General features: G+C 51.2%; 1 protein-coding gene and 1 long non-coding RNA gene across 2 annotated transcripts in view; one reads left to right on the plus strand and one right to left on the minus strand.

Annotated features, from left to right (window-relative positions):
* Nucleotides 1-12,393, minus strand: part of LOC139001539 (calsyntenin-1-like) — a 44,644-nt gene extending 32,251 nt beyond the window's left edge. The window contains exon 1 of the mRNA XM_070403055.1: nt 12,128-12,393. Within this exon, the coding sequence (XP_070259156.1) occupies nt 12,128-12,218 (91 nt within the window). The 5' untranslated portion in view covers nt 12,219-12,393. The remainder of the gene's footprint in view (nt 1-12,127) is intronic.
* Nucleotides 12,394-12,653: 260 nt separating this feature from the next.
* On the plus strand, nt 12,654-19,312 carry LOC139002850 (uncharacterized). The gene is made up of 3 exons (XR_011470184.1): nt 12,654-12,956; nt 13,118-13,303; nt 18,824-19,312. It is a non-coding gene; the product is annotated as an uncharacterized lncRNA (long non-coding RNA).
* Nucleotides 19,313-25,210: the final 5,898 nt, after the last annotated feature.

The raw sequence follows: 25,210 nt of genomic DNA on the forward strand, positions 1-25,210 counted from the left end.
TCTGAAAGGATGGCCTGCACGTGGACAGTCCGGCATGGCGGCCAGCGGCCTGCAGGGGGCCCAAGTTTTCAAAAGGCCCATGGCCCAGGCTCCACCACCTCCATCCCTCACTCCCGAGCGAGCGAGCACCTGGGCACCAGGATCCTGCTGACCCAGGTCTCCTCCCTCCTGCCGCCTTCTGTCCTGTTCAAGGTCACAATGTACAGGCCACTCCCCTCCTCCCCTCTCAGGCTGGGTCACTCAGAAGCCACATCAAGACTCCTCCTTCCTGCCCTGACCGGTTTGGCTCAGTGGATAGAGCATCGGCCTGCGGGGTGAAGGGTCCCAGGTTCGATTCCGGTCAAGGGCATGTACCTGGGTTGCGGGCACATCCCCAGTGGGGGGTGTGCAGGAGGCAGCTGATTGATGTTTCTCTCTCATTGATGTTTCTAACTCTCTGTCCCTCTCCCTTCCTCTCTGTAAAAAATCAATAAAATATATTTAAAAAAAAAAAAGACTCCTCCTTCCTTCCTGAACTCTCTCTCTTTTTTAATTGTTTCAAGTATTACATATGTCTCCTTTTTCCCCAATTGACACCCCCCTCCCCAAACTCTCTCTTACTGCCTCCTATTCCAGGTGCGAGCCAGGGAATGCCTGGCCACAGCTGATGCCCCCAAATCTTTTAAAACCACTCTTCTACTTCAAGGCCTACTTACCACAACATTTTTATTATTATTATTGATTTCAGAGAGGAAGGGAGAGAGAGATAGAACATCAATGATGAGAGAGAATCATTGATCAGCTGCCTCCTGCAAGCTCCACACTGGGGATCGAGCCTGCAACCGGGGCATGTGCCCTGACCAGGAATGAAACCATGACCTCCTGGTTCATAGGCCAATGCTCAACCACTGAGCCATGCTGGCCAAGCACTTCATTGGCAGTTTATATACTTACCAGTATTAATACTGTGATGGGATGTGTGCTATGGTTTACTGCAAGTTTGCCCAATTTTCACTTGTTATGGGTTAAACAGGTTTCTGACAATCACTTTTGGAGCTTAAACACTTTATAACAATGTTCCCAGGGGGACACTATTTGAGTTCCAAGATGAATTCATAATAGATGATATGAATTGCTTTTTCAGGTCATCTGGGAATTAGAAATGGGTCCCAGGAAACAATACGCCAGACAAAGCTAGGTGAAGGCAGCTGACAGACAGTCACTAGACCACAGCAGCAGCGCAGAGGTGGCCAAGGAGCCTCAGCCGGGCGAGCTCCCCTCCCAGGCAGTCAGATCCGAGCAGGGGAAAGGAACCGTGCCTGAGCATCTCAGGAGAAAGGCTCTCGATCTGACCAGAAGGGACTAACTTGTTAGCCACTACTGGGGGTTTCTCAGATGTCGGGGTTCACCACTGCCCACTGCACCAGCTTGCCTCAGTTTACCTGTCTGTCTATACTTGGGTTTCCAAAAGAGAAGGAGGTACAGTCAGGACTGCTCTATTCCAAGACAAAGCTTTTGCCCCCAATGCCTTTCTGCTCCCCTACACGACTCAGCTGCGTTTCTAGATAAAACAGGAACTTTTTGGCCTCTCTCTTCAGGCCTAACCCAAATCTAGCCTAATGGCCCACACCGGCTTTCTCACTGTCCCTGGCGTCTCTCTGTCTATCAGCACTGGAAACGACATCCACATGCTATATACTTAGTAAGAAAAAAATTCAACAAAGACATACTTTCTGATGCATTACTTTTTTTTTTTTTTTAATATGTTTTATTGATTTTTTACAGAGAGGAAGGGAGAGAGACAGAGAGCCAGAAACATCGATGAGAGAGAAACATCGACCAGCTGCCTCCTGCACATCTCCTACTGGGGATGTGCCCGCAACCCAGGTACATGCCACTGACCGGAATCGAACCTGGGACCCTTCAGTCCACAGGCCGACGCTCTATCCACTGAGCCAAACCAGTTTCGGCTGATGCATTACTTTTTTATAGTAAAAAAATCTCAAACCTTTCAAGAATAGTAAGAAAGAATAATTCTTTAAAAATGGGGTTGAGAAACTTCTCAACTGAATAAGCAAATATGTATTAATCACTGGTGTTTATGACCTATCTAAAACAGTTCATCAAATATTAATGTTGCAGTTATTAATACAAGTCATCATTAGGGGGAACAGCTATGTTATGAAATTACCTCACTGGGACTTGTTCCTCCAGTTAGTAAAGGTTTAAAAATGTCAGATTTCATACAAAAAAGCATTTGTGTCATTTTCTATCCTAGGCCTTAAATATTTAGAAAATGCTTATTAGTTGCTTCTTTTTTTTTTTTTTTTTTTTTTTTAATTAAATCTTTATTGTTCAGATTATTACATTTGTTCCTCTTTTTTCCCCCAATAACTCCCCTCCTTCCAGCTCCCACCCCACCCTCCACCCTCACTCCCCACCCACTGTGTTCATCCATAGGTGCATGATTTTTGTCCAGTCACTTCCCGCATCTCCCACACCCCTTTTTCCCCCAAGAATAGTCAGTCTATTCCCTTTCTATGTCCCTGATTCTATTATAATCACCAGTTCATTCTGTACATCAGGTTATTTATTCACTTGATTCTTAGATTCATTTGTTGATAGATGCATGTTTGTTGTTCATAATTTGTATCTTTACCTTTTTCTTCTTCTTCCTCTTCTTAAAGGATACCTTTCAGCATTTCATATAATACTGGTTTGGCGGTGATGAACTCCTTTAGCTTTTCCTTATCTGTGAAGCTCTTTATCTGACCTTCAATTCTGAATGATAGCTTTGCTGGATAAAGTAATCTTGGTTGTAGGTTCTTGGTATTCAGCACTTTGAATATTTCTTGCCATTCCCTTCTGGCCTGCAAAGTTTCTGTTGAGAAATCAGCTGACAGTCGTATGGGTATTCCCTTGTAGGTAATTGAGCCTCTTTCTCTTGCTGCTTTTAAGATTTTCTCTTTGTCTTTTGCTCTTGGCATTTTAATGATGATGTGTCTTGGTGTGGTCCTCTTTGCATTCCTTTTGTTTGGGGTTCTCTGCGCTTCTTGGACCTGTAAGTCCATTTCTTTCACCAGGTGGGGGAAGTTTTCTGCCATTATTTCTTGAAATAGGTTTTCAATATCTTGCTGTCTCTCATCTTCTGGCACTCCAATGACTCTGATATTAGACCGCTTAAAGCTGTCCCAGAGGCTCCTTACACTATCTTCACACTTTCGGATTCTTTTTTCATTTTGCTTTTCCAATTGGGTGTTTTTTGTCGAATCTTTGGTTTGATTATTGTACTCCTCTGGTCTGCTATTGGGTATAATATTCTTTATTTCAGTCCGTGTATGCTTACTTTCTAATTTCTTTATCGTAGCATCGAGGGTCTCATTAGTTTTCGTGAGGCTCTGCACAAATTTATGGCAAGCCCTCAAAATTGCAATTCTTAGCTCCATATCCTCCATTTCTGTCATGTTTTTTTGTCTCCGCATCTTTTATGCTTTCTTGGTGCACCCCCTTGTGGTCTCTGTGCGCAGTCTTGTTCTAGCCAAGCCTTAATTGTTGTAGTTAACACTAGAGGGATTTGACCCCCAGGCCGACTGGCTATAGGAATCAGCTGTATGGAAAACGTCTGCCTTCTGGGGAGGCGCTAATCCAGCCTTTGCCTGAGGCGATCGGCAAATGGCTGTGCGCAGGGTTTGGGCGGGGTGGGCTCAACAGGGCGGGCGGAGGGAGCAGTTATGGCCACGCTCAGTCCCGTTCCCAGAGGCTCTGCTTCTCAGAACCCCGGCAGCCGCTGCAAACCTCGGAGAGAAAGCTGCCCTCAGGTTCCAACTGATGCCGGATAATCCCGCTTCTCCCGTTTGAGTCTGGGTCCCTAGAGACTCGCCCGGATCTGGAGCCCAGAGTCTGAGACTCACTCCCGACAGAAAACGACAACCGCGCCCTCAGCCACCAGCCCGCTTTGTGCGCGCACCTCGGTACCTTTGTATTTTCCACACTGCGCCGCCTCTGAGCCTCGATTTGCTGTTCTCTAGTTGTAGAGTCTCTCTTCAGCCAGCCTTCCTGTGGTTCTGGGTGATGTCCGTTCAGTCTTTTAGTTGTATTTTTGAAATGGTTGTTTGCGGCAGCGGTCTCCGGTGTTTACCTACGCCGCCATCTTGGTCTCCCTCTAGTTGCTTCTTTTAATAAGGCTCCATACACTTAGGAATGGACTTGTTAAACTGTTGCCAAATGAAAATGCTCTATTCAGGAATCATGGGCAGATATTACTGGATATTTACAAACACAACCCAGAAGCCAGATCCACCCAGGCTGCGGGAGTATCCCAGGTGCCTGCCATGAACACAGCGTTGGTAACTGAGGCTGTGAGATACCCGCAGGGCTGCTGCCCACCTTCTAGTCCTCCCACGGCTCCTTCCCTCACTGCAGCTCAAAGTGAATGTGGCCTGGGGAGGAATGAAATGCAAGCCAGTGCATTATGCTACTTACTAGCTCCTCTGATAAACATTGGAAATGCATGGAAGAAGAAAAAAGATCAGGGATTACTGAAGAATTTTAATTATTTCTGTTATCCTTGTTACTAAGTCTGTAAGTAACAGGAAACTGGCATGAATTAGTCAAGGCATTTTAAAGGTAAACATAACCTGCTTGAGGCAAAGGCTCTAATCCCCCAATCAAAAGGGACAGTTCTTCCATTAGCCTCCATTGTCTGCTGTGTCCTTAGAGTGGTCTGTCCTTTGTCAGGTGCTAGGGACAGAGAAGAGCATGCAGCCTCCACCCTGAGGCCACCAGAGAATAAGTCTCCCAATGGGGGGAGGGGGTCAGAGGGGAGGTGACCCCAGGGCTGTGCATCAGCTGGCTTATCGGAAAGGGTGTCCAGAGGACCCTCGGGGCTAGGCCCACATCCTGACTGTGAACACTGTGCAGTGTAAGTCTGTGAACACCCAGGCCCGGTGCTGGGCCACATGCTTTGTTCAATGCTGTTGTCATTTTGAAATTCTTAATTTTTAAACAAAGGGGCCCTGCACTTTGATTCTGCACTTGTCCCCATGTATTATGCAGCTGGTGCTACCAACATTCATCATTAGCTACATCTAAAATATGCAAAATTAAATGTGACTGGATTCTGCATTTAAGATGAAATAAATTATGTTCTTTAAAGGCCACTTATACAAATCATTCTTAAATTTTACATACTTCAATTTAAGTTTATGACATTCAATTTTTTCTTGGTGATCCTTAAAATGAAAGCACTATATTATATAACAAAAAATTATGCAGTATTAAGAAGAGCCCAGAATGTCTTTGTTAGACTTTACACAGGTATTAAACAAAGATGACATTCATTTTTACTGAGTTTTAAAAATTCACTTTGATTCTAAAGACATATTTCTAAGCGTTTTATACTCTGAAGATTGGGTAAGTAACAAATAGTAAATTAAACAATAAAAATCAAAGCAGCAGCCCTGGCTGGTTGGCTCCACTGGTTGGAGCACTGGGTGGGGCGCGGACTGTGGACCACTAATGTGCTCGGCCTTTCTTAAAGTGACAGGTGGCAACAACAAAGAGCTGCAGGACTGGTAAGATTTAGTCCTAAGGAAAGCTGACTAAAGGCTCAAACAATATTTCAAAGAAAAGGGTTGCTTTGTGTGCGAGCAAGTGGCCAAGCTGAGAGATCAATTGTCAGGAACATGGGAAGGTAGGTTCGTTCAACAGGGAAGGCTGCTTACGTGTAGAGGACAGAGCTTTCAAAACTCCCTTCAACTCAAAGTCTAAGGTCCTGGATAGGAATGATATGGACGATAACAGCAAAGGAAGAAGCTGGCTGCACGAAATGCCAGTTTGTCCCTAGACCAGGAAAATAATCAGCGACTTAACCCTCTAATAAGAAAACTCTCGCCCTGGCTGGTGTGGCTCGGCTGGCTGAGCATCACCATCCGGTGCACCGAAAGGTCGCAGGTTCGATTCCTGGTCAGGGTACATGAGAGAGGCAACTGATCGATGTTTCTCTCTCCCTCTCCCTTCCTCTCTCTTAGAGAAAAAAATCAATAGAAAAATCTCTGACAACTGTGAAATATGTACCTGGTTAGAAGGACTCTCCTAGAGTAATTATGAGTTCAAAAGTTGAATGTAGGACGGTGCAGCCATTGTGGAAAACAGTCCGGCAGCTCCTCAAAATGTTAAACATAGAGTTATCATAAGACCCAGCAATTCCCCTCCTAGGTATATACTCAAGAGAACTGAAAGTAGATACCCACACGAGAACCTGTACACAAATGTCCACAGCAGCACTGCTCATAGAAGCCAGAGTGGAAAACAACTCCAACGTTCATCAGCTGATGAATGGAAAAATGAATGTTGTATATCCATCTGATGGAACCTTGCCTTAGTCTGTTTGGGCTGCTGTAACAAAATAACATAGACTAGATGGCTTATAAACAACAGAAATGTATTTCTCACGCTCTGGAGGCTGGGCCCAAGACCAAGGTGCAGGAATGTGGTGTCTGGCGAGAGCTCCCTTTCTGGTTCCTTGGACAGCCATCTTCTCTCTGTGTCTTCACTTGGTGGAAAGGGAAAGGGGTCTTTTATAAGGCCACTAATCCCATCCGGGAGGGCTCCACCCTCATGACCTAATCATCTCCCCAAAGCCCCACCTCCAAGTACTAAGACTTGAGGGAAGAGGATTCGGTCTCAACATAGAAATTTTGGAGGGACACAAACCTATACAAATATTATTCAGCCATAAAAATAAATAAAGTTCTGACTCAGCCTATAACATGGATGAATCTTGAGAACGTCATGCCAAGTGAAAGAAGCCAGTCACAGAAGGCTGTGTATTGTATGATTCTCGTGTTATGACATGTCCGGACTAGGCAAGTCCAGATTAGCAGCTGCCAGGAGATGGGGGAAAGGGGAATTCAGAGTGACAGTTAAGGGCTATGGGTTTCTTTTTGGGGTGATGAAAATATTCTGAAATTAGATAGTGGTGATGACTGCACACTGAATTGTATATTTTTAAAAGGGTGAATTTTATGGTATGTGAATTATGTTTCAATAAAACTGTTTAAATTTTTATTTTAAAGAGTAGATATAGGAAAAGAAAAACATCTTTTGTCCGAAACAATGTGTTTAAGAAATTATAGATCAAGGTAGATTGAAAAGTAGCAGACTCTAGAGGTTCTTGTCACAAGAGAATAAAACTGGTCCAAAACAGATGACTGTAAAATAATATTCATGCCTGACCAAAGGTTAAAACAACATGATTCTTCCTTTACCATGCTGCGCACCACCTATTCTTACTGGGGCTTTGGAATGGAAGGGGAGGTAGCTGTGAGAGTGTTGCGTGGGTTTCTAAGATGTTCTAAATTCAGTTCCTTTGAAATTACTGAATCTTCACCTAGAAATTTTTATTATTTTGTTAATCCTTACCCGGGGACATTTTTTCCATTGATTCCTTTTATTTATTTATTTTCTTTTTTTCTTTTTTTAGAGAGAGAGTAAAAGGAAGGGCGGGATGGAGGGGGAGAGAGAAACATCCATGTGTGAGAGACACATCGATTGGTTGCCTCCTGCACCGGGCCAGGTTGACAGGGGATCAATCGAACTTGCAACCCTTCGGTGCTGGGCTAATGCTCTAACCACTTAGCACACCAGCCAGGACTCTTTGACTAGAACTTTAAAAGTAAAAAAGCCTTAGCAACAGATTTAGTGAAAAAATTTAATCTAATAATATCACCCTACAGCTAAATGAGAAAATGAACAAAAATATTCGAAAAACACGTTAGAAAGGACCTATTAAATCAGGGATAAGTTAACACCACACTCCAACTTCTAGGTGCTGGGGGCTCTATGGAAAAGTTAGGCACTCTGTCAGCCTGACACATGGGCAGGGAACTGTCATAAGTTGTCGGTTTGAGGGTTCTGGCCTGCACAGTCTCTACTGCTGTCAAAATGTCACATTTAAGAGTTGTTTTTTGAACAATGCAAAAATACAACATTGAAGAAGAAAAAAAGAATGCAACACTGCAGCCCTGGCTGGTTTGGCTCATTGGACAGAGCCTCGGCCAGTGAACTGAAGGGCCCTGGGTTCGGTTCGGACGAGGGCATGTACCCCGGCTGCAGGCTCAATTCCCAGCCCAGGTTGGGGCACCTGCAGGAGGCAACCCATCGATGTCTCTCTCACATCAATGTTTCTCTCTGGGCCTCTCCCCCTCCCTTTCACTCTCTCTAAAAAAATGAATGGAAAATAACCCCGGGTGAGGATTAACAAGAACAAAAAGAATACAGCACTGCATAAAATCATTCCCACCACTTTTGAATCCATATCCCTGAAGCTCTGTATTTTATAACAAATCAATATCCTGCATTTCTTTTATAAAAAGACACAACATTTCTTCAATTACCTCTGCTCTTACCAAATGAAGACCACAGAAAAAGCAAGGTCTATATAAAAGCATAATGATCTAAAACCTCAATTAACCAGAACATGGGAGCTACACTCTGGGTGACTTCCAGGGTAATCAGATCTCCTACTTTGTTTTTAACTCTCATCAATAAAAACCCTACCTAAAAATTACATTTCCTATCTTAAAAAGCAATAATAAAAATAATCCAATCCTTTTTCATGTCCTAAAATTTTAACATTCCTCAGGTTCCTCATCTTATTTTATTTTATTAAAATATATTTTATTGAATTTTTACAGAGAAGAAGGGAGAGGAATAGAGAGTTAGAAACATCGATGAGAGAGATCGATCAGCTGCCTCCTGCACGCCCCCCAGTAGGGATGTGCCTGCAACCAAGGTACATGCCCCCGATCGGAATCGAACCTAGGACCCTTCAGTCCGCAGGCCGATAATCTATCCACTGAGCCAAACCAGTTCGGCAAGGTTCCTCATTTTAAACATGAAAAGTTGGTTTAATAAACCTAACCAAGTCCTGAAAGTACTGTCATGGAATTATAGGATTTTCTAATTTCAATGTAAAAAATAATGTTATCATATTTCATTAATATTTCACGTATTGGTCATATTCCTACCTAAAACTGAAGTGTTGTTTTAGCTAAAAATCAAATAGTACTGACACTGAAAATGTATGATATAAACTCCTAAAACTTCCCTTTGAAAATGAGTTCCTATGAAACTGCTTGGTTTTACGCTTCTTCTCCTTTAAGTAGTATGTAGCCAAGGGTAGACTCTAGTTAACAAGACTCCAGTTAATCAGTTACAGCTCTTAAATTGGAATACATTCAGAATTATTATTAATATCTACTTATTTTTTCAGCATTATAGGTTTCCTATGTGAATAAATGATATTTAGCAATAAAAATGCTAGGTTAAGCATAATATTGAAGTCTATATTCAAATGACTTTTTCCTCAAAGCTCCTTCTGAAGAACAAGGTAACAAATTAAGGAACCATTTTCTAAAAAGGCTGAGAATTACAGCGTGTGGTTTTTTAAAAAATGGACTCAAAGTGGTAGCCACAGAGCTCCCGCCTTCAAAAGCTGCTACAGATTTTTTTGATCTAATATCCCCAACACTACATCAACAGAAGGGTCCTTGAAAAATGATCTACTGATGAATTCTGATAACCATGTTGCAGAATTTCAGTTGTTTTATACTCTATGTCTGTAATGCTTTTTTCAGTATTTAACACTTATCTATCAGGTAAAAATAACATCCATAAACAAACAAACCAGACCACCCTCCCTCCCATCGTGGGGCATATGTTCTAATGAGGCAGACAATAAACAGAGTACGTTAAGTGACAAAGGGCATCAGAGTAAGTGCTGTGAAGAAAAGGAAAAGTGAGCTGGGAAGGGAGGGCTCAGAGGTTTGGGGAGAGAGATAAAATTTCAAATAGTAAGAAGAAACCTCACTGAGAATTCTGTGTACAAACAGGAACATAACAGTCAATGTTATTTATTTGGCTTTGAAATGCATTACATGCTTGCATTTGGTTTTTTTTAAATATTCATAGAAGCTTTCTATTTTCTCTATTTCATTTTCTATTTCCTCAAAATTGATTCACTGGAGAGAAGGAAGGCAGCCTACGATATGCCACAGATATTTCTAATATTTTGGTTTACTTGATGTTTTTTGAGAAGTATAGCTACAACTAAAGTGAAATTTAGGGTTCTCCATAAAACTAGTAGTCAAAATGCAGTTTAGATTACAAAACCTAACATCCTCTCCAGCAATTTCTGGGATCTTTGTCCCATTAATATTTATTGGAGGTAGCTCGTGTATGAACAACAGCAGTCTCTAATGTCAGGCTATCTTGCAGCAGTAAAACATTCAGATATTACTTGAAATGATTCTTTCAAAGTAAACCCACAGAACGTGTCTCCCCGAATTGCATATTTACATAGAAAATATATTTGTAACATTTTTAAATAAAATCGTTTTATCAGCATTTCATGCAATATTCTGGAGATATTTTCTAACTTGCAAGCTGGAAAAAATAACAAACACAGCAGAATAACTGTTGTTTAAATATTTTTACTTTGAAGACTAAGAATTCTTAAGTATTACAAATGCACCAAGAAAAGCTTAGACATAGTTAAGCAAGTTACAAAGGTCTGAAGTCATCTTTCACAAAAGACTTGTTAGTGCGTCAAATGAAGATATTTGATACCGAAATTTACACTGTTTAAGGATCTCAATAACACCAAAGAACTAATTTAACTAGCCCATTTGCAGATTCAATAATGAATAGCAAATGTAGGTGAAAAGACAAAAAAGAAAATATGGGTTTTAACGGGAAATGCCATCACTGACTAAACTAAATGCACTTGAACTATTCCCCAAATACCCAACCCAAGCACGTATTTAAAAAATGTGTTTGTCCCAAGAGAAGCAAAACTTTGACATTTTTGCTTGGATATACTCGACTTTCAGACCTCCGCCCCAAATCTGGCAAGAACGTTTCAAACTTAGCTTGAGGTAACTTTTAAAGATCAAACTGTGAGCAATTTAATACTAAAATCTGAAGTTGATAGTCAATAGAATGTCACAAATGAAATGAAAAAAGCACTCAAAGTTTATCATCCTCCACGTGAAGAAAGGAATGTGGAACAAAAGATGCTTTCGCCTCTTCTGCCCTTTGGATGGTGAACACCATCGTTCTCTCCGTAGTCATACCAAGGAAGAGAAATTGATCATTTTTTCAAAGCTTGCTACATTGAAATACGACCATTTCTCCTAGACTTGCATCAACCTTCTCCCCCACGCCCCAAATATTTTTATTTTAAAAAAATCAGAAGAATAGATCCAAGTACCCTATAAACTACTCCTAGATTACTTGGTTCCAAGGCGAAGGGAAATGGTTACGATTCCAAGACTCACTCGGAAGCCTGGATCTGCAATGCGTAAGCTCTTCGCTGGCAAGATCAGTCAGTATCAGAAAGCATGTAACGTTGACAAGGTTAAGTGGATGAAGATGGAAACAAAATAATCAGCTAAGAAGTATTTTTTTTTTGCCAAGTAACCATAAAGTAATTTCGGTCCTAAGGAATCAGAGGGCTTTCTTGTTCTGTTGAGGCCACGAAGCCCTTGCACGATCTAAAGTGCCACCGAGGCGTCGGGGATGGAGAAGACGACGGTTTCTAACGCAGGGCGAGCCCGCGGTCGTCACCCTCGGCACGATCTCACCTTTGGGTGGAAGGTGCGAGGGGAACAAGGGCTCTCAGCTTCTGCTCGTTTGCTGAAAGGCCCTGGGAGGGGGAGGGGGAGGAGGAAAGGGGCGAAGATGCGTGTCCGCGGTGCAGCCTCGGGACCCTGGGCAGGGATGCGGAGGAGTGGGCGCTTATGTAAGCACACGCCACCCCGTGCGTGCGCCCGGCCCGATGCGCATCGGAGACACAACGCACGTACAGGCATCTCCCCGGGGGCGCAGCCCAGCCAGCGGGCGCTGCCGGGCACGGTGGACCGACCCTCCGGCCGGGCGGCACGTCCCTCAAACCGCGCCGCCACCACCCGGGGCTGCGACGGGGGCGGCCGGGACCCAGGTGCCCCGCCCAGGACGGAGCTCGATTTCCCCGGGCGCCCGCAGCGCGCGCCCCCAGCCTCCCGCGCCCCGACCCCCGCATTCCCACCCGGCTCCCGGCGCCGGCCCCGCGCCTGACTCCGACCCCGCGCGCCGCCCCGCCGCTTACCTCGCGCGGCCCAGACGCCGCAGTCGCACAGCAGCGCGGCCAGCAGCAGCCAGGCGGCCGGGGCCGGCGCGGGCGCGGGGCGGCGCAGCATCGCTCGGGCGCCCGGCCCTCGGCGGGAGCGCAGGGAGGCGCTCGGGGCGCAGAGCGGGTCTCAGGCGGCGCGGAGCCGTGCAGCCGCGGCGGGAACCGGGGGCCGCGGAGGAGCCGCCGCCGGGACGCTGGGCCGCGCGCTCGGGCCGCGAGCGCCTCCCCGCCTCGGAGGCAGCGCTTCGCTGGAGGTAGCGGCTCCAACTAAGATGGCGGCGGCGCTCTCTCTCGGGTCCGACCTGGGTACCCGACTGGGGGCGGGGCCCGGCGAGGTGGGGCGGGGTGTGGGCGGGGCTAAGTGGCTGAGGGGCGGGGCGGGACCCGAGCCCAGGCCAGGCGCGCGCGCGCAGAGGCCCGCAGAGCGCGCGGGACGCGGGAGGGCGGGGAGGGGCGCGCACCGGTGGGGACGCGGCCCGGGGAGGTTCCCGAGCAGATGGGAGGGCCCCGAGCAGATGGGAGGGCCCCGGGGGACTGTACCCCCGCCCCGGCCGCTGCCCAGAGCATCCGCTCTCCATCCCCACGCGCGTTCCCAGGCTCCGGAGCCGAGCGAGGGAACCCCGGGACCCGGGCCTCCCCTTCTGCCCGTCCCATCCCCACCCGCCCCCAAGGAGTGCAGACCCCGCTGGAGGATGCAGCCGGTGGCCCCTGAGCGCCCACAGCTTGGCCGTTTCGGGAAAGTCGCGTCTCCTCCCAGGACCTCGGAGGGGGCGCTCGGGTCGTGAACGGTGGTGAAGGATGCGAGGTCAGCACCGCGCTCTGTACACGGGCCGGCCGGGGCTGGGCTGCAGGTGCGGGGCGGGGGGAGGGGGGGGTCGGCGGGGGTCCTGTCCCAGGGAGTCCGTCCTGAATTTGTAACTCAAGATTCCTCCATTTGCTGAAGATGTCTGTTTGTGGCTTTTAAAGGTGGCTTGTGCGCGCGCCCCTTTCAGAAGATCTTGGTGTGATGCAGATGTATAAACCGCCCCTCGGGGGTCCTCTCCTTCCCTCCATCACCCCTGCACACAAGAACTGGAACCATCATGGAGGGCTCCTGTGGGCCAGGCACCACCAGACAACATGATTGGCTCCATTTTGCAGATGAGGAAACAGGCAGGTGATGACTTTCCCAGTTGGGACAACTGTAAAAAGAGATACTGACCCTCCAGGACCGTCGGTGGCATTAGGGAGACACCAACAGCAAAAGTCCAATGGCAATAAAATATGAGTGATTGCAGGCTGTGCTGGAGGAGCTGAAGGCGACCCCTGCCCGCGTGTGCGGAGAGGGTCTGGCTGGCTGGCTGGCCGGCCGTCTGTGGAGACCAGCCCCTGGCTGGGTGGAGGGGTGGGCCACTTCGGAGGCTGGGAAGGAATGAGTCACTCCATGTGTGGGGAGCAGAGGACTTATTTTAGGGAGTAGTGGGCGAGGCAGCTTGAGGCCAGATTGTGAGGTGCCTGAAGTGACAGGATGAGGGGTTTGGACTTATTCCTACATGGACGACCTTGAACAGTAGTGAACAGAGGCGTGATGTGAGGGTTTCAAAGCCACCTAATAAATGTGCTCGTCCTTCCCTGTCCTTTCTCCCTCAAAGGCAACCTCCACCACAGCCTGGAGATCCCACCTCGGCTTCCCCACCACCCCCTCCTCTGCGTCCAGGAGGACTAGGCTCCCCTGGGGTGGCCCCTGCCATCTCCAGGCCACCCTTCCTCTCCTTCCAGCCAGCTCTGCAGAGTCATCCTCTCCAGGCATTGCTGTGTGCCCATCCCACCCTGGCTCCTAGTGGGGGGGGGGGGGGGGGGAACCTCCTGCCGCCACTGCATCAGGTCCAGACAGCTCTGCCAGGCTTCCCACCTCTCAGCCCTAGGCCACACCCAATGGACCTCAGGGTCTGCTGTTGCCATTATCTTTTTTTTTTTTTTTTTTTTTTTTTTTTTTTTTTTATAATTTTTATTTCTTAAAGTATTACAAAGAGTATTACATATGTCTCCTTTTTCCCCCCCATGACATTCCCCCGGCCCCTACCCCCCGCCCCCCCCCCGCCCCGTGTCTTGTGTCCATTGGTTAATCTTATATGCATGCATATAAGTCCTTCAGTTGGTCTCTTAATCCCCCCCCCAACCCTCCCCAGGCTCCCCATTGTAGTTTAACATTCTGTTCCATGTTGCTCTGCTTCTGTATCTACACCTGTTCATCAGTCCATACTGGTCCCCTTTATTTGTCCCAACCTCACTGGAGTAGTCTCAACCTCACCAGGGCCGTCTGAGCCTCACCAGGGCCGTTTCAACCTCACCGGGGTCGTCCCTACCACACCAGGGCCGTTTCAACCTGACTGGGGTTGTCCCTCCCACACCGGGGCTGTTTCATCCTGACCGGGGTTGTCCCTACCACACCGGGGCCGTTTCGACCTGACTGGGGTCGTCGCTACCTCACGGGGGCCGTTTCAACCTGACCGGGGTTGTCCCTACCACGCTGGGGCCGTTTCGACCTGACTGGGGTCGTCCCTACCTCACGGGGGCCGTTTCAACCTCACCGGGGTTGTCCCTACCACACCGGGGCTGTTTCGACCTGACCGGAGTTGTCCCTACCACACCGGGGCCGTTTCGACCTGACTGGGGTCGTCCCTACCTCACGGGGGCCGTTTCAACCTGACCTGGGTTGTCCCTACCACGCCGGGGCCGTTTTGACCTGACTGGGGTCGTCCCTACCTCACGGGGGCTGTTTCAACCTCGCCGGGGTCGTCCCTACCTCACGGGGGCCGTTTCAACCTGACTGGGGTTGTCCCTACCACGCCGGGGCCGTTTCGACCTGACTGGGGTCGTCCCTACCTCACGGGGGCCGTTTCAACCTCACCGGGGTTGTCCCTACCACACCGGGGCTGTTTCAACCTGACCGGAGTTGTCCCTACCACGCCGGGGCCGTTTCGACCTGACTGGGGTCGTCCCTACCTCACGGGGGCTGTTTCAACCTCGCCGGGGTCGTCCCTACCTCACGGGGGCCGTTTCAACCTGACTGGGGTTGTCCCTACCACGCCGGGGCCGTTTCGACCTGACTGGGGTCGTCCCTACCTCACGGGGGCCGTTTCAACCTCACCGGGGTTGTCCCTACCACACCGGGGCTGTTTCAACCTGACCGGAGTTGTCCCTACCACACCGGGGCCGTTTCGACCTGACTGGGGTCGTCCCTACCTCACGGGGGCCGTTTCAACCTGACCGGGGTTGTCCCTACCACGCCGGGGCCGTTTCGACCTGACTGGGGTCGTCCCTACCTCACGGGGGCCGTTTCAACCTCACCGGGGTTGTCCCTACCACACCGGGGCTGTTTCAACCTGACCGGAGTTGTCCCTACCACACCGGGGCCGTTTCGACCTGACTGGGGTCGTCCCTACCTCACGGGGGCCGTTTCAACCTGACCGGGGTTGTCCCTACCACGCCGGGGCCGTTTCGACCTGACTGGGGTCGTCCCTACCTCACGGGGGCCGTTTCAACCTCACCGGGGTTGTCCCTACCACACCGGGGCCGTTTCGACCTGACTGGGGTCGTCCCTACCTCACGGGGGCTGTTTCAACCTGACCTGGGTTGTCCCTACCACGCCGGGGCCGTTTTGACCTGACTGGGGTCGTCCCTACCTCACGGGGGCTGTTTCAACCTCGCCGGGGTCGTCCCTACCTCACGGGGGCCGTTTCAACCTGACTGGGGTTGTCCCTACCACGCCGGGGCCGTTTCGACCTGACTGGGGTCGTCCCTACCTCACGGGGGCCGTTTCAACCTCACCGGGGTTGTCCCTACCACACCGGGGCTGTTTCAACCTGACCGGAGTTGTCCCTACCACGCCGGGGCCGTTTCGACCTGACTGGGGTCGTCCCTACCTCACGGGGGCTGTTTCAACCTCGCCGGGGTCGTCCCTACCTCACGGGGGCCGTTTCAACCTGACTGGGGTTGTCCCTACCACGCCGGGGCCGTTTCGACCTGACTGGGGTCGTCCCTACCTCACGGGGGCCGTTTCAACCTCACCGGGGTTGTCCCTACCACACCGGGGCTGTTTCAACCTGACCGGAGTTGTCCCTACCACGCCGGGGCCGTTTCGACCTGACTGGGGTCGTCCCTACCTCACGGGGGCCGTTTCAACCTGACCGGGGTTGTCCCTACCACACCGGGGCCGTTTCGACCTGACTGGGGTCGTCCCTACCTCACGGGGGCTGTTTCAACCTCACCAGGGTCGTCCCTACCACACCGGGGCCGTTTCGATCTGACTGGGGTCGTCCCTACCTCACGGGGGCCGTTTCAACCTCACCGGGGTCGTCCCTACCTCACGGGGGCCGTTTCAACCTGACCGGGGTTGTCCCTACCACGCCGGGGCCGTTTCGACCTGACTGGGGTCGTCCCTACCTCACGGGGGCTGTTTCAACCTCACCGGGGTCGTCCCTACCACACCGGGGCCGTTTCGACCTGACTGGGGTCGTCCCTACCTCACGGGGGCTGTTTCAACCTCACCGGGGTCGTCCCTGCCACACCAGGGCCGTTTCGACCTGACTGGGGTCGTCCCTACCTCACGGGGGCCGTTTCAACCTCACCGGGGTTGTCCCTACCACACCGGGGCTGTTTCAACCTGACCGGGGTTGTCCCTACCACACCGGGGCCGTTTCAACCTGACCGGGGTTGTCCCTACCACGCCGGGGCCGTTTCGACCTGACTGGGGTCGTCCCTACCTCACGGGGGCTGTTTCAACCTCACCAGGGTCGTCCCTACCTCACGGGGGCCGTTTCAACCTGACCGGGGTTGTCCCTACCACGCCGGGGCCGTTACGACCTGACTGGGGTCGTCCCTACCTCACGGGGGCTGTTTCAACCTCACCGGGGTCGTCCCTACCACACCGGGGCCGTTTCGACCTGACTGGGGTCGTCCCTACCTCTCGGGGGCTGTTTCAACCTCACCGGGGTTGTCCCTACCACACCGGGGCTGTTTCAACCTGACCGGAGTTGTCCCTACCACACCGGGGCCGTTTCGACCTGACTGGGGTCGTCCCTACCTCACGGGGGCCGTTTCAACCTGACCGGGGTCGTCCCTACCACACCGGGGCCGTTTCGACCTGACCGGGGTCGTCCCTACCACACCGGGACCGTTTCGACCTCACCGGGGCCATCCCAGCCTTACCGGGGAAACAGGAAGTTTGGCCCTCTGTCCCCTGCCGGCGGCTCCCCACTAGACAAAATCTCCAGGTATTCCTGGTGGTTGCACATCCAGCGCTCCTGCCCTCCACCAAGTGCACAGACTGCTTGTCTGCTGTCCCACAGCGCCCCACCAGAGACTGGGACCAGTGGGCATGTTTGTGCGCTTGCTGGTACAGCAGTTCCACAGTGCCGGCCGAGTCAGGCCCAGCCCTGGCCGGCCCCGGACCCGACTCTGCCCCCCGATTGCGTCCCTCCCAGATGTAAGGAGCTGAAATCTGCAGCCTGCTGGGATGGGCTCTGTACTTGGTGCTTCAGCACATCCTACTCAGTCTCTATGCGCTTCTTTCTATGCGAGGAGTTGAAATCTGCAGTTTGTTGGGTTGGGCTCTGTACTTGGTGTCACATCTTACTCAGTCTCAATGTTCTTTCTCTCCTTCCAGTTGTAGAGCTTCCACTGGGCCAAGTTTCCCATGGTTCTGTATGATAGGTGTTTGTCTGATATTTGGTAGTTTCGATGTTGTTGTGCGAGGTAGCACGCACAGGTCTCTTCCTTATGCCGCCATCCTGGTTCTCCTGGGTCTGCTTCTTGAGTGTGTCTCTCATGGCTGCGAGCAGTTGAAGTCTGCAATTTGTTGGGATAGGCTGCAAAAGCGCAGGTGGGTCTTTTTGTGCACCTGGCACAGCTTGGATGGGGATGTAAATTGATTAAGGCTGAGACTCAGGGAGTCGCCATGGCGGAGCAAATAGCACTGGCTGAGTCTCCGCGGCCCCTTGACTCTCTGCCAGGGCTTTGTGTCCCCCAGTGCCGGCGAGCAGCTGTGCAACAGAGTCTCCCTCGCTTTCTGATGGCTGCAAGGCCGTGCTGCCTCTCCCCGTAGGGTCTGGTGCTTCATGATCCCGCCTGAACCAGCTCAGTGGATTTGAAAGTTTGCAGAAGAAAAGGCGCTTCTACTTGTGGGTCTGGCCCAGCCCAGATGGGAATGTAAATTGCGTAGGGCGGGATCACAGGGAGTCGCCGGGGCGGAGACTCAGTGGCCCCTTGCCTATCATGCCATTATCTTTTTTAAAAAAATATATTTTTATTGATTTCGGAGAGGAAGGCAGAGGGAGAGAGAGATAGAAACATCAATGATGAGAGAGAATCATTGATTGGCTGCCTCCTGCAGGCCCCCTACTGGGGATCAAGTCTGCAACCTGGGCATGTGCCCTTGACCAGAATCGAACCTGGGACCCTTCAGTCCACAGGCCGATGCTTTATCCACTGAGCCAAACCAGCTTCTGTTTGCCATTATCTGCCTTCAGTTCATTCCTTCCCAGAACCCTTCTCCCCCTCTGCCCTGAGCCTCAGGTCCTTACAGTGCACCTCTGGGCTGCCTCCTCCAGGAAGTCCTCCTGATGCTCTCTTAACCGGCCGAGGCTTGATAATCTGCTACTTTGTGTCCTTTTCTCCTCCCCATTAATCTAGTGGGAAGGACCCAGATGGTACAGTCAGACTGCCCTGGAAGGAAATTCTGACTCCTGCTCCTACAAATGACCTTGGACAACTTATGGAACTGAGACTCTTTCCTCACCTGTTTCCTCGAGTCATGAGACTTAAATGACACAATGCAAATGAAGTGCCTCACAGAGCCTCGTATACAGCAGGTCTAAACCAGGGGTCCTCAAACTTTTTAAACAGGGGGCCAGTTCCCTGTCCCTCAGACCGTTGGAGGGCCGGGCTATAGTTTAAAAAAAACTATGAACAAATTCCTATGCACACTGCACATATCTTATTTTGAAGTGAAAAAACAAAACGGGAACAAATACAATATTTGTATTTGCATGTGGCCCGCGGGCCGTAGTTTGAGGACCCCTGGTCTAAACATATGGCAGTTTCTTTTTCCCTCAGGAGCCTTCTGAGCTCCTAGTGTACTGCTGAACACACAGTAGGAGCACAATAAACATCCAGTGATGAACTAAATGAGTTGCTGTGTTTGTTTTTATTATTATTATTATTTTATTATTATTATTACAGAGCTCCCACATGGGACCTTGGAGATTTACACAACAAAATCAGAAAGGTATCATCTCAGAACTGTGTTTTGAATCAATAGGCTGATGCCAAGAGGGAGAGTGTAATGTATTCAATTCTATTAGAAACGCAAACAAACGCTCTCTGGTGTCAGGAATCCTGATCCCTTTATCTTCTCGCCCTCACTGTCCCTTAAAGAAACAAAGAGATCGATCCAAAAGGTCCCGCAGCAGGTGGGCAGAGCTCAGGGCAACCTGCACACGCTGAGATGTGCCCGCGGGGGGGTTAGTCCAGCTGCCAGGCTCAGCCTGAATGTCTTGGAAGCCAGAGAACAGCGAGCTCCCTTTCCGCTCCGCCTGACAATAGCCTCGCCATGTTGGCCCTTTTCAAAGGTCATCCTCAAAGTGGCCCTGCGATGGAGATCGATGCAGACTTGTGCTGTGATTAGCAGAGGGGCCGTGCCAGGGCCCTGGGGCAGCAGGAAGAGAGGCACCGCCCAGCCCTGTCCTTAGCGGGTACTTAGATGGGAGGATAAGGGGGTGACTTTGTCAGCCAGGCAAGGAAGACTTGAACTTCTGAAGGAGCAATAGGTAGAGAGGACACAATATCCAGGGTGCTGCATTATATATATATATATATTTATTTCTTTTTAATTGATTTCAGAGAGGGAGAGATAGGAACAGCAATGATGAGAGAATCCTTGCTGCATGCCTCACACAGGGGATTGAGCCCGCAACCCGGGCATGTGCCCAGACCGGGAAATGAACCGTGACCTCCTGGTTCATAGGTCGATGCTCAACCACTGAGCCAGATAGGATGCTGCATTTTTTAAAATGATTTGCGAATCACAACAGCCTCTGTACTAAGCTCCTATCATTTATGTCCAGCAACACTCTCCAGAAGGGACTTGTATTGTTCCAGGTTAGAAAAATGTAACATCTGTTCAAGAGCCCACTGCTAGAAAGGACACCTGGGATTCAGTTTCGTGTCTGTCTGAACCCCGAGACAGTGCCTTAGCCCCTATGTGAAGTTACGCCCCCGCTCTCCTGACAGTGTGCCTGGGAGCAAGCCCCCTTCAGGGGTGCCGGGGAGCAGGTTGTGAGAAATAGGATGAGAGCCCCTGATGACAAACTCCTCAAGGTACTAAAACCACAGCCCCCGCACCACCACCAGGCTCCCCTGCGGCCTCTGCTCGGTCAGGCCCCGTCTCAGCCAGGCCAGGCCGGTCCAGGCCACTCCATCGCTGTAGGAGGGACAATGAGACACGGAGGGATATGACTTAGGGCAGACACTCCGGTTGGACAGACCTGGGTTCAAATGCATATCTGTCCACTTCCTTCCCTTTTGTACAATTTTCATCTAATTGTGTTGTATGGTTATGTTAAATCTTCGCAAAGTTCCAGAGTCAAACCCTGGAAGCAAGGTGCTCAGAGAAGTCTAGTCCCATTTCTAGCTCCTCCTCTCTGATCTCTCCTTCACGTATAGATGACTGTGTTGCCTGTTTTGCACTTACCCTTCCATTCAAAAATACAAGCAAAGCCTGGCTGTGTAGCTCAGTGGTTGAGCATCGGCCTATGAACCAGCAGGTCATGGTTTGGTTCCCAATCAGGGCACATGCTGGGGTTACACACACACACACACACACACACACACACACACACACGGGCAAATGTGGTCCCTCTGGGGACACACGAGCCAAACTCTATGCCCTGTCTGCCCACAACACGCGATGGGAAGGACTGGACTGGGTTTCAGTGAGGAGGAAAGGCGAGGGCAGAAACGACCCCCCCCCCCCCCCACACACACCCCAGCCCCAGGAGGAAACCCGGCCACGGTTCCTGCACAGTGAAAACAGCAGCACATGGGGTTCCCTCCACAGCTCCATCCCGTTCCCCGTTCCCCGGAGCTGGGAGGAGCTTGTAGGGTCCAGCGGTTTAACAAACAGGAGGAATGTTTTACTCACACGGTCTTGCTTCAGACAAAGCCTGGTTCTAGTGATTAGCAGGGAAGACCAGGCAGCCTAATTGCTCTGAGCCTCAGTTTCCCCATCTGTAAAATGGGCACAATAATAGCAATACCTCATTTAGTCTATTGTGGGGATTCAATGAGAGGATGCCTATGAGGGGCTTAGCTCAGTGGGTGACACCTAGAAGGTACTGGGTTAGTGGTAACTGCTCTCAAGGAGACGATGATGAGGGTGATGGTTATTGTATGCGAATGGACTTTGAGAAGGTGAAGGAGATGATGATGGTGAGAATAGCACTGTCACACGGCTCTTTCTAGTTCTCATTTGTCGAGCACAGTTCCCTTTCTCGAGAGTGTCTGTATGCATGGGGAATGCACAGCAATGTCCCTGGTAGGAGTTTATTTTATTTTTTTAATTTTTAAAAAATATTTTTACTGATTTCAGAGAGGGAGAGAGAGAAACATCAACGATGAGAGAGAACCATTGATCGGCTGCCTCCTGCACCCCCCCTCCCCCACTGAGGATGGAACCTGCAATCCGGGCATGTGCCCTTGACCGGAATCAAACCCAGGATCCTTCAGTCCGCAGGCCGACGCTCTATCCACTGAGCTAAACCGGCCAGGGCTCCCTGGTAGGGGTTCATTCATCTCTGTCTAACTGATGGGAAGCAAGGGTTCCCAGGAGGCCAGGGACTTGCCAGGACCCTCAGCCCTCAGAGGAGGCTCCAATGGTCTTTTGCAATCTTGCCTCAGCCCTGCAGCTCCCCGGGCAAGCCAGCTCCGGCAGAAATCAAGAGCCAGATTCCAGAACCTCTGGCCCTTTCAAGCCTCCAGCTCGCCTAGTTGCCTGGGTACCTCTTTCCTCTCCTTCCTCACCTGGGTAGCGGGATTAATGACCCCCCCAGAGATCAAGAAATAACGAGCACAACTCACACAGCGAGGGCTTGCTGTGGGCTGGCCCTGCAGGAGGCGTTCTGCTGTGCGTTACCCGATGCCACACTAGCTGCGGTCACGTGCAAGGAACACAGTGGTTATCCTGCTTTACAGGGGACACTGGGCTGAGAGAGGTGAAGTCATTTGCCCAAGGTCACACAGCCAAGTGGTAGAGTCAGGATTCAGACCCAGACCTGTCTGACCCAAAGCTGTCACCCAGGGCATCCCTGACTCCCGGGAACTGCTCTGATGGGGAAAGTGGCTGCACAGCCAGGGAAAGTCAGAGGGGCCTCGAGAGGGGAGACGTGCTCGGTTGACCTGCGTCCTGTCTGATGCCTCCTCTAGCTCCGGAAGCTCCCGGGTGGGGGGTGGCCAGGTGGGTGAGCCAAGACGCTGGGCTGGAACAGTGATGGGAAGGGGGTGCCTCAGCCAAGGACCCGGCCCTTCATCCATCCCAAAGGACGGTCCCCTCCACGGGCAGGCCTGTCCTGGAGATCCCAGGCCAGCTCCCGCCTCACGCACTGCACACACGACCTTCTCACCTGCGTGTGGCCTTTCCAGGTGTGAGGCCTTCTGGAGCCTTCTTGCATTTAATTAACCCGAGCCTGCCGCTTCCTAGCTCTGTGGCCTTCCTCTCTCTGATTCGTCATCTATAAAACGGGATCCCAGTGGCACGTGCCTCACAGGGATGCTGTGTGGGTGACACGTGATGCTACCGTGAGCGCTCAGTGCCTGGCGGCTCTCCTTCCAGCTGGGTCCTCTCGGTCAGCCGCCAGCCCGGTGTGGACAGGCAGGAGGGGCTAGCTCTCCTCTCTCTCCTGCTCAGATCCTGCTGGTGCTTTAAGGGGCCCCTGTCTGACTAGGGGGGCTTACCCAGGGAGGCGCTTCTGCTCTGGCCTGTGTGCATTCCCCAGGGGCAGCAGGGAGGGGGTGGCCCTGCCTCCTCTCTGCTCCCCACTCACTCACCCTCCTAGGAGTTGCAGCGCTGGGCTCCCATCATCTGAGGGCACTGAGTTAGGGGTGCAAATGAGAAGGCTGCTTGCCCCCAGCCGGCCTCACAGAGGCCCTGAGAATTCCCAGGAGCCTGAGCGACTGGCTCAGCAGGAGCCAGGCAGCCCAGCGGTCTGGGAAAGGCAGGGAGCAAATAGCTGGAAAGCACTGGAGCGAGAGGGCCTCTCCTGCCCTCTGCCGAAGCCCTGGGCAGCAGGGGCAGGGGACCTAGTGGCCTGCAGGGGAGGGGAGGGCCCAGCTGAAGAGTCTGTGAATCCCACTCCCTCCCTGACCCCTGGCTGCAGAGGCCCAGCGAGGAGGAGTCGTGATGGATGACAAGGGAAGACCAGGGAGCTGGAACAAGAGGGCAAGGCAGATGGGGAGGCCCAGGGGAGGAGCCCCAGACGCACGCTGGGGCAGGGGAGCTTCTGCCTGGCACGAGCTGGGCAGGGGATGCTGCCTGTTCAGACGAAAGCTCATGCCAGCCCCCTCCAGGCCTGGGAGCGTGCCCTCCAGCTGAAGGAGGCAAGCACGGGCGGGGCCAACTTCAATCTGTCCCCAGGACCAGAAACACGGGCTCCAGGCCTTGTGCTGAGAGAGCAGAGGTAGAGGGGGCGAGAGCATTTGTTATCTGCCCTTCTGGGGGAGTCTACCACCTGCCCCTGGACTTGGCCACCACCCCAGGAACGGAGGAAGAGGTTGTAGCCCTGAGCCTCACGGCTCCAAACCTGCCCCAGGGCCCCAAATAGTCGCCACCACATGTGAGACACTCCACAGAGAACAAAGCCCCTGTCCCCTCCGTCCCTCTGGGTGGGGCGTCCGCCAGGCCCGGTCAGGTCAACACCCTTCATCTCGCCCGTTGCTCCTAAGGTCAGGCCGAGGTGCCTGGCTCTGGACAGGATCCAATCAGCCTGCCCGGCCAGACACCCCCTCCTCCAGTTCCCCCCATAGCTCCCCCTCGGAGCAGGATGAAGGGAAAACAGATGTTAATTTGCTGTCAGTGCTAATTTGCAAAGGAGCATAAACAGTGGGGCTCCGTGGCACAGCTCTGCTGAGGGGGTAGTTTAAGCCCAACCTTGTGCGCTCAGTGCATTTATTCGTCGTTGCCGTGGCATGTTAATTGCAGATCTGCTATTGTGGCAATTAACAAGATTACCGCCCCTCTCTTCCGGCAGGATGCAGTCCACATGCTTTCAGCCAAGGAGGTGGGCCGGCGAGACGGCGGGAGATGCCCACTGGGAGAATGCCCGCTGTTGTGGGTTGGCTGTGTCTCCCCAAAATTCAGATGTTGGAGTCCTAGCCCCCAGTACCTCGGAATGGGACTTTATTTGGAGACGAGGTCTCTACAGAAGTAATCAAGTTAAGACAAAGTTATTTGGGTGGTCCCAATCCAGTAAGACTAGTGTCCTTGAAAAAAGAGGAAATTTGGCCCTAGCCTTTTTGGCTCAGTGGATAGAGCATTGGCCTGTGGACTGAAGGGTCCCGGGTTTGATTCAGGTCAAGGGCACATAGCTTGGTTGCAGCCTGGATCCCTCGCCCTGGTGGTGGTGGGGGGGAGGGGGGGGCGTGTAGGAGGCAACCAATCGATGTCTCTCTCTCACATTGATGTTTCTCTCTGTCTCTCCCTCTCCCCTGGACTTTCTCTAAAAAAAAAATCAATGGAAAAATATCCTCGGGTGAGGATTAACAACAACAACAAACAAAAAAAAAAAAGAAAGAAAGAAAGAAAAGAGGAAATTTGGCCACCTAGAGAGAAGATGCCAAGAAGAGATGTGGAGAACATGGCCATCTCCTCCGGAGAAGAGGCCTGGAGCAGCTTTCCCCTGTGTTTTTATTGAGTTCAGAGAGGAAGGGAGAGGGAGAGAGAGAGAAACATCAATGGTGAGAGAGAATCATTGGCCGGCTGTGCTCCCTGTCATCCTCAGAAGGAACAATCCCACCCACACCTTGATT

The sequence above is a fragment of the Myotis yumanensis genome, unplaced genomic scaffold (assembly GCF_028538775.1).
Source record: "Myotis yumanensis isolate MYYU_CA2020_CCGP unplaced genomic scaffold, mMyoYum1.0.hap1 SCAF_2, whole genome shotgun sequence".
Lineage (NCBI taxonomy): Eukaryota > Metazoa > Chordata > Mammalia > Chiroptera > Vespertilionidae > Myotis > Myotis yumanensis.